Source organism: Solea senegalensis, linkage group LG21 (genome assembly GCF_019176455.1).
Source record: "Solea senegalensis isolate Sse05_10M linkage group LG21, IFAPA_SoseM_1, whole genome shotgun sequence".
Lineage (NCBI taxonomy): Eukaryota > Metazoa > Chordata > Actinopteri > Pleuronectiformes > Soleidae > Solea > Solea senegalensis.
Window position 1 is genome coordinate 7,721,066 of NC_058040.1, and position 9,097 is coordinate 7,730,162.

Sequence of the window (9,097 nt, forward strand, 5' to 3'; positions counted from 1 at the left end):
TTTGATGTAACTGCTTATAACTCACAAACACATGTGACGTGACAAGTGTTCTTCAGGAAACTCCTGGTTTATTATTTGACACAGTTTTGTCTGTGATAATGTGGGATTATCATAACTCATGTTTTTGTAGTATGGTTTTAGTAAAGTAATTAATTTGTATCTATAAGCATACAAAATGTATTGGGTTGAAAAGTAAATATCATTTGTAGTGTGTGAATGGTCTAACTAAGTACAAGTGAATCACATGGGATGAGGGAATAAATGTAGTTTATTTAATGAAAAATATAAGCCACATGAGGCAGAAGGTATGGACCTCAGTGCTCACAACAGTAAAGGTCATCTTTAATTGCAAAATCCAACTTCAATGTAAATAAACTGTGAGCATGATTATCAGAGTTAGGGCACCTACACTCTGTATAATGATTAAATATTATCTGCAATACATAACATTTCAGTTGTTGTTGAAATGATCTAATGCAGGAGTGGTCTGCAAAAAATACAAACTGCGTAAGAAACAGGACTTAGATAATCACAATAAATATCATATTTTATTATTCTCTATCATAAAACACAAACAAACCCAACTGTTTATCTTTTGGATTGTTGTGTTGACTAGTACGATTGAGGACACAAATAAATTCTTGACTAGTCACTGGTGAACCATGTGTGTACCTCTATCAACCACCAGGTAGCAGCACACTCAAGCATAATGTTGGAAATTGTGTTGGTCTATTATATTCTCGTTCAGTCATACAGTAAATTTGCACACACACTTTGCAAATATGTCATTGCTACAGTTTAAAACAAATGAAAAGGGCCAGTAAAACCAATTAAAAACACAATTGGCTATTTTGTTAAAGAACATTCTAACTAATAGTAAATTATTATAATATTCATATTAGACTCAAGTTAAACACAACAAATATGCCTACTTTGAATTTGTACTAAAGTTCAGCTGGTTACATTCAAAAACCTGGACTCTGTTCAGCTGCTGTGCAGGTGACACAGTAAAACTACAATACCCATGGTGCACCTGGTGTCACAACAAACATTCCACTCAAGGAAGCCGGGGCATCTTAATTCTCGCTGCGACATGAGGTACCTAAAGTTAACACATTTACTTTAAACGCGGCTGTTATCCAGTATCGCCAAGTCATTGTATGTTACGCGGTTTCGCTCAAATAATGGATTAAATCGTGTCAGTGAACGTTAGTTGTCGTTAAGATGCTAGCTTGTTTGCTTACTGTTAGCTTGAAAGCGAATCATTAGTGTACAGTCGGCTAGCTCGATTTATCGTGTTCGTGTTTCTGAATTAGCACTGTTAGCACAGACTGTGGCATCTTTAAACTCTCAGTGACTCATAACCTTGTTAAACAAGAGGGTTTGGTTCTCTTTCCAAGCTGTTGAAGTGTAGTAATATACTTACTTCCAGTTTATGTGGCATGTTATGGCATACATTATGTGCTAATGCATCGTATCTGCAGCATATTAAAGCGTTTTCTTGTTTTTCTCTGTATGTCAGATTTATTTTAATTCACCTACACTGTATTTATAGTAAAGCAGCCAGGTATCTTATCTTTAACACCTGCACACATTTCAATTTCCAGAAGGAATCCAGAAAGTATCCTTATTACAAACAAAATTTCAGCACACAGTATATTTAGGGCTGAAACAAATTATTTTAATTGAGTGATAAGTGATTTTCTGGTTTCTTTACTCCATACAATAAGGAAGTAATTTAAAATGAATAATTCTGGTTTGTGGACAGGTTTGACAAACACTGATCAACATTTTCTGACATGTCTAAGTGTTAGTTTATTTAAGGAATAGTTTAAATGTGCATGTAAAATACATAAATGCATATTTAAATACATACATTGTGCATGCATGCTAATCGCACATCATCTATTTATGGCAACAAACATGTACATGTATCTACTACTGAGGAGCAAAACAGTTCAGTGAGTTGACATTGCATCATAAGCAGTTTAGATGCATATAAATTAGAAAAGGATTTATTATTCAAAATGGTCTGGTACCAGGGGCGTCCAGGAAGAAGAGGTTAAGGTCCTCAGAAGTCTTCCAACTGAGCCTTTAATAGAAAAAATTAATATTATTGAATCCATGTATTTATTGAAGGAGCAAACTATCTCAAAATGTGAAGTCTGTCCATGGGCTGGAAGGCAGACAGATGTAAAAAGAGTCTTTGCATTTGCTGTTTTTTTATTCCCATAGCTGAGAAGACTAGTGATGAGGGGGCGATACACTGAGTCGATTCAGTCTGTGGCATAGTTTAAAAGAGACACAGTGCATCATGTGTAAGGTGTAGGCGGAGCTTCAGCCTCTAGCCGTCTGCTCTCACTACATCTCTTCTCGATTAGACACTTATCAACTGTGGAGATTATTTATCAGACTCTGCAATAGGTAGGACATTTTTTGGTCTTTTGATTGCAATGTTTTCTGCGTAACTTATGTTTTGATATGCTGGCTTGGAGTAATCCACAGTCTTTTTTAAGATACAGTCTTTGTTTAACAAGTAAAGAGGAAGTGACACTGAAAGGGGAAAGAATACTGACCAAACTTGCTCAGCTGGAAGGCAAAACCTCCCACCACCACTTTTCCTTTTGTTTCCACCATTTGAGCCTGAATAGTATTATTTGCACTGCATTGTTTTGTAGACTTGAGTTATTCTCGCAAGGTTCAATCAGTGGCTTCATATTTTTGTTATTTTTCTGACTAATGGTCTCAAACCCACCTATATACAAATTCACAATGATGTAAATCAGAATCGGAATTTCAATTTTGTTCAATTTTTTTCAGCATTAGTGACAAAAGAACACGATGTGTAGTTCTCATGAAGTTAATGTGAACAAGTTGTGACTAGAGTAAGATCCTTACTATATGAGGACATTTCTTAACATTTACAGTGGTTTTAAACATGAAATCAAATGTGTCTCAAATCAAAACCATTAGTTTCTAGTAAAACACAAAATTATTCAGGCATATGAGTGTAACAGTGGATCATATTGTTTAGAATACTGTAGTACACACCACCCACACCCTCCTGCAACTGCCTTCAAAAGGTGCTCAAATTCATCAGTACTCATCCCTCTTTTAGGTGTTGTTTTGTGTAGCCAGCGATGGCACCAGGAGACGTGGTGCCAGACCATGCCAAGCAACTGAAGTCCAAGGAGAAGCGGCTTGGAAACAGGGCATTGAAAGCTGACTGTGAGCCGGATGGCTCCTTTATCTTCGAGGCTCATGAGGCTTGGAAGGACTTCCATAACTCCCTCAGGCACTTCTATGAAGTGGGTGAGCTCTGTGATGTCACACTGAAGGTAGGTCACTCGGTGTGAATTTGAGTGATTGGATAGGTCTCATTTTCTTGCCACAGTTCATCCTCTTTTATAGTTTGTGTTTGAAAGATATTTAAAGAATAACTTGATGGATTGGTTTGCCATCTCTAAGTGTTTTTAAACTGCCTTTTTTTGTCTTTGTTTAGGTTGGCAGTAGATTGATACCATGCCACAAGCTAGTGCTGGCCTGTGTTATCCCTTATTTCCGGTATGTTCATTGTAAATCTAACAGACATTTGTTGATATTCAAAACTTAGGCACTACAATTTTGAATTAAACCTGTATCTTACTGTCCTTTAGCAAACTGTCTTGAAGATTAAAACATAATGTGTGTGATCTCTGTTGTATAATAAGAACAGTGTTCACTTCTAATTAAGAAATTTCTTTCTCTCAGAGCCATGTTCCTGTCAGAGATGTCGGAGGCCAAACAGGAACTGATTGAGATTAAAGACTTTGATGGTGATGCCATCCAGGACCTGGTGCATTTTGCCTACTCGTCCAAGCTCACGTTAACTGTAGACAATGTCCAGCCTCTGCTGTATGCTGCCTGCATCCTTCAGGTAAACACGTTCGATCAGTTAACAAGCAGCACAATCTTTTTGCATCAGGGGTTGTCCAGATTTTTACTGCCTGATCCTTTCAGCTCAATAATCCCTTCTGGAAAGGGCAACCAGAACAAGTACGGCAGGAACAACTCGAGTGTCTTTATGAAGATTTCTTTCACAAACACACACACACAGTTAGTTAGTAGTTAGACTGTAGTTAGGTTGTAAACCGACAAATCATATGGGTTCTGATGATTAGTAGTTAGACAGACACACATATAAAGGTTAACATTAAAAAAAGTGCTTTAACAGCAAAGCTTTGATGACAAACTGCGCTTTGATTCCGAACAGCGCATGCTCCAAACACACAGACTGGAGGTTATCTTAATCGTAATATCTGTCACATATAACAATAAATAGAGTGACAGTTTTGCCTGCTGGAAAGTTCTACAGGAGTGCTGCATATTCAATAAAATGTTTATTATAGTAATGCTTAGAACTTTTACTCAACACTTGTTTAGAACAGTTTCTGCATAAAACAGAATTTCAGTCACATAACGAGAGATTCTGTGACTCTGTTAGGTGGAGTTGGTGGCGAGAGCCTGCTGTGAGTACATGAAGGCCAACTTTCACCCCACCAATTGCCTCGCAGTGCGTACTTTTGCTGAAAGCCACAATCGTGTGGACCTGATGGACATGGCTGACCGCTATGCCTGCGAGCATTTCACAGAGGTCGTGGACTGTGAAGACTTCACGTGTGTGTCTCCCCAGCACTTGCGTACATTATTGTCCTCGGGTGAGCTCAACATCCACTCGGAGTCACAAGTGTATAATGCAGCAGTGAAGTGGCTGAAAGCCAACCCACATCACCACGAGGCCTGGCTGGACCAGATCATGTCTCAGGTGCGCCTCCCGCTGCTGCCTGTGGAGTTTCTGACTGGAACTGTGGCTAAGGAAGAGATGATCAAAGGTAACCTGAGTTGTCGTGACTTGATGGACGAAGCCAGGAACTACCACCTCCACCTCAGCAACAAGGCAGTGCCCGACTTTGAGTATTCAATCCATACCATACCCCGGAAACACACCGCAGGTACTGTAGTCCTTTAAAGGTTGTGTTGGACTTTGAACTTGTAAATACTGTTTTTATGGTATTTGTAGCAACAACTAGCATTATCTCAACTATTTTGATAAAATCAAATGTCTTTCTGGATGTCTTGCTTATCATTACAACAAACAGATTATTATTTTTCTTTAAAAACTAAAGTGCAACATATGTTCTCTTACTGTGCCAACCACGTGTACTTCCTCTTCTTCTCTCAGGGGTTTTGTTCTGTGTTGGTGGCCGCGGGGGTTCTGGTGACCCATTTCGCAGCATCGAGTGTTACTCCATCACTAAGAACAGCTGGTTTTTTGGCCCTGAAATGAACAGCAGGCGGCGCCACGTGGGTGTGATATCTGTTGGAGGTGAGAGGAGTGATATGTAAGATGACTTTGAAGATGTCACCACGGAAAAAGGATAAATTACATTTATTAAAATTACATTTATTTTTCTTTTTACATTACTTTTATCTTTTGGTTTTATTTGTCATCTGTTGTGCTTTTCCTATTTCTATGTCTGTACTACTACGGTACTGAGTTATCTATTTATTGATCAATTAATTATAATCACTGGTCTGTACACACAGAAACAAAGACTTAATGTCTGTTTTATTTTCATTTTCTTAGGCAAAGTTTATGCTGTCGGGGGCCATGATGGTAATGAGCACTTGGGCAACATGGAGTTGTTTGACCCCCTCACCAACAAATGGATGATGAAAGCCTCGATGAACACTAAGAGGTACATGATACTAATATCTACTGAATGCTAGCATTCTGTTCTGTTGTGCTAAACACTTTGACTTTCAAAAAATGTTTTTAAGTCAACTTTTCATAATTCAACACTGATGACTTCAACAAAACATTCATTAATGCAGTGGAAACGTCTGAACACCTGCACCCGTCTGTACCTCCTGTCTGTATTTGACTGCTATCTTCACTGTTGCTGATGAGTGTTTTATCACACTGCGCTGAACGGCAGAGCAGACAGGCTGTGGAGGTTGTCCGAGTTTGTAGGATAACCTGAGGGCCTCATCCACTAACCCTGACAAAATGCATTTATTATACTGAAATTCTTTACTCGCTGCTTAGCTGTTTTTTAGAGATTAAAACTTGAAAAAGTAAAAAACAAAAAAAGAAGAAGCCAGAGCCTATTCTTTTTCTTTCTTTTTTTTATATTCTGTAGACTTAAAATATTTTTTTTCTCAGCTGTGAAACTGATTGAAATCTTTTCCTCATTATACCATTTTACCAAACACTGTGTGTTTACTGTTCTGAGAGTGCTGGGTAAAATACACAATGAATCTCTGCCGTATGTGTTTTTCAGGAGGGGTATAGCACTGGCAGCTCTTGGCGGTCCCATCTACGCTATCGGAGGCCTGGACGACAACTCCTGCTTCAACGACGTGGAGCGCTATGACATCGAGAGTGACTGCTGGAGCGCTGTGGCTCCGATGAACACTCCCAGAGGAGGAGTGGGATCTGTGGCTTTGGGGGTAAGAGTGGAGAAGAAAGCAAATGCACGAGAGCTGATTTAAAGTGTTATATCTACAGTGTTTGATGTTTTCCTGTTGGCAGGGTTTTGTGTATGCGGTGGGAGGCAACGATGGCGTGGCATCTCTGTCCAGCGTGGAGCGCTACAACCCTCATCTCAACAAATGGACAGAGGTCAGCGAGATGGGCCAGCGACGGGCTGGAAATGGAGTCAGCAAACTGAATGGCTGCCTCTACGTCGTAGGTGAGAGAAATAAATGAGTCAGTCACAGGAGATACTGTATGTTCTGCAAACACCAGTAATATTCTACTCCTGACTGCGTGCGTCTCTTTGGTAGACATAATAATTGTAGGAGCTATAAACAGTAGTTTCTCACATGCTTCTAACATACATTTGCTTGTACTGCAGAGAGTCAACATTCTCAGCCATCAAGTAACTGATTCACAAAGTTTAAGGATGAGGAGTTGTTTTTTTTTTTATTGCACCACCTGAATGTGTAGAGTCATTTGTGGAGTGAATGACTGTGTTTAAATGTTACATGTCTTGTCTACTCTGCAGTTACGCCTGAGTTTGTTTGTCTTGCTGCTCACACAAACAGTACTCGGCACCACCAGCTTTGTTGTTTTTATGTCTGTTAAATTCTGTGATCATTGGCATTTGGATTGGAATGATGTGACTGAAAGTTAGTCTGATATATTAGCAAACAGTCGAAGAGTTTAACTCGCACAACATGTGTATGCAGATAATTGTCGACATGAACTAGTAGGACAAACACATGCTTTACCATAAAAATGAATTAGGGTTCCACTCCATTTTTAAGAGAGCCAGAATATTCTTAAAAGTAATTGTTATCTAAAACTATTGTCATTTTAATAATAATAACCCTTTTCTCATTTTCTAAAGGTGGGTTTGATGACAACTCACCACTGAGCTCAGTCGAACGATTTGACCCTCGATTGCACCGTTGGGAATATGTGTCTGAGCTGACCACACCACGCGGCGGAGTCGGGGTTGCAACTGTAATGGGAAGAGTGTACGCTGTCGGAGGCCACAATGGAAACATCTACCTGAACACGGTGGAGGCTTTTGAGCCTCGAATGAACAGGTGAGGAGGTGATGAATGCTGAGTTTTGATGTGATAATGAAACGGCACTTTTCCCTTCAAAAACAGCATGTTTTAGATGTTTCCCTGCTCCAACACAACTGATTCAAATGAATGGGTTGTTATCAGGGTTTTGCAGAGCTTGTTGACGAGCTGATATTTTGAATCAGTTGTGACATTTTGAATCGACCTACTTGTGATTTGCTGTTTAGATGGGAGCTGGTGGGCTCAGTGTCTCACTGCCGCGCCGGAGCTGGAGTCGCCGTCTGCTCGTCTCACGTCAGTCAGATTCGGGACATCGGCCAGGGCTCCAGCAATGTGGTCAACTGCATGTGACCGCTAACTGCCAGGTGACTAAACGGCTGCCAGGTCACCGCCAGATGTGATCACTGCACAAGCACACAAACACAAAGCACACAGAAGGTGACGGCAGAATCATTACTGTCACCGCTGTCCTGACCTTCAGCCTTAGTTCAGTTTGAGGCTGACCGTCAGTTTGCACTCAGCGACTGAGGAACATTAGGGAGCTTTTACTGACTTGAAGTGCACGTTTGACAAATCTGAATACTTCTCTGAAAAAAAACCTGACTCATTCAAGAAGTTATTTTTCACCTGTGCTGGTGTTCTTTGCCATCAGCAGCAGTGTTTTGTACTGTATTTTCTTTAGTTTTTTGACATATTTCACACATGAAATGACTGACCAGAGCAATACAGTGCACGTCTCCAGTTCTTCTTCTGTTTACATTATTGTGTATAAATCTGTTCAAACTGAGCTGGGAAGATTTGTAATTACGATTAAGATTTGTGTGACGACAATATCTGGACTGCCCGTAATCCAGGTCAAGAGTTTTCAGATGTGTTTTGAATTTCAGCTGGAGTTCGTCTCTGCAGATGGTTGTTATATTTTAATATATGGAATTCTTTTTGTAATATAAAATGGGTGTATCTTTGCTATTATTCTGTACAACACTATCTAATCCATTGCTGTGCACTATTTTCCTAGAATAGATATGAAGTCGGAGTATATTTTTGTCCTTAATGGAGAATTTCACATTGTTCATGTCTTGAGTTTAAAGATGTTTATTTTTCTCTCATGCCTATATTTGCCATATATATAAGAACAATTGAATAATTCCTGCCAAGATTTTTGTTCTTCAGGATTGGCTGAGTGATGACCACAAAACATAAAATCTATATATGGTTTATACTAGAAGTTGAGATATAAATGCACAATTTGTGTCCTACCATTATTAATAATAATAATAATAATAATAATAATATTTAAGTAATTTTTACTCTAAACCTTAAGTTGTTGCCAACCTTGTTAACAAATGAGCCTTTTGTAAACTTAACTGTACTTGTGTTGATGTTCTTCCTCCTCCTTGGCTGCTTCCTACGTGTGCTTTTTATTCACATGGTGTTGGTATAAATTGGTACAATAAAGTTACGTGTAAAGTCCATTTAAGGGATTCCTGTTTTTGTTCTTCTTCTCTGTAACGTAAAC

At 39.2% G+C, this 9,097-nt stretch overlaps 1 protein-coding gene across 2 annotated transcripts; it reads left to right on the forward strand.

Annotated features, from left to right (window-relative positions):
* Positions 1-1,016: 1,016 nt before the first annotated feature.
* klhl8 (kelch-like family member 8) lies at positions 1,017-9,053 on the forward strand. Of its 2 annotated transcripts, none has more exons than XM_044011897.1 (11): positions 1,017-1,098; positions 3,119-3,338; positions 3,503-3,564; positions 3,751-3,916; positions 4,484-4,991; positions 5,222-5,365; positions 5,627-5,738; positions 6,324-6,492; positions 6,575-6,734; positions 7,395-7,596; positions 7,806-9,053. In XM_044011897.1, the coding sequence occupies exons 2-11, from the start codon at positions 3,141-3,143 to the stop codon at positions 7,927-7,929; spliced, it is 1,845 nt and encodes a 614-aa protein (XP_043867832.1). In that variant the 5' UTR covers positions 1,017-1,098; positions 3,119-3,140; the 3' UTR covers positions 7,930-9,053. The 2 variants fall into 2 exon arrangements, with proteins under 2 accessions (XP_043867832.1, XP_043867833.1); XM_044011898.1 differs by lacking the exon at positions 1,017-1,098 and adding an exon at positions 1,989-2,424.
* The last annotated feature ends 44 nt before the right edge of the window (positions 9,054-9,097 follow it).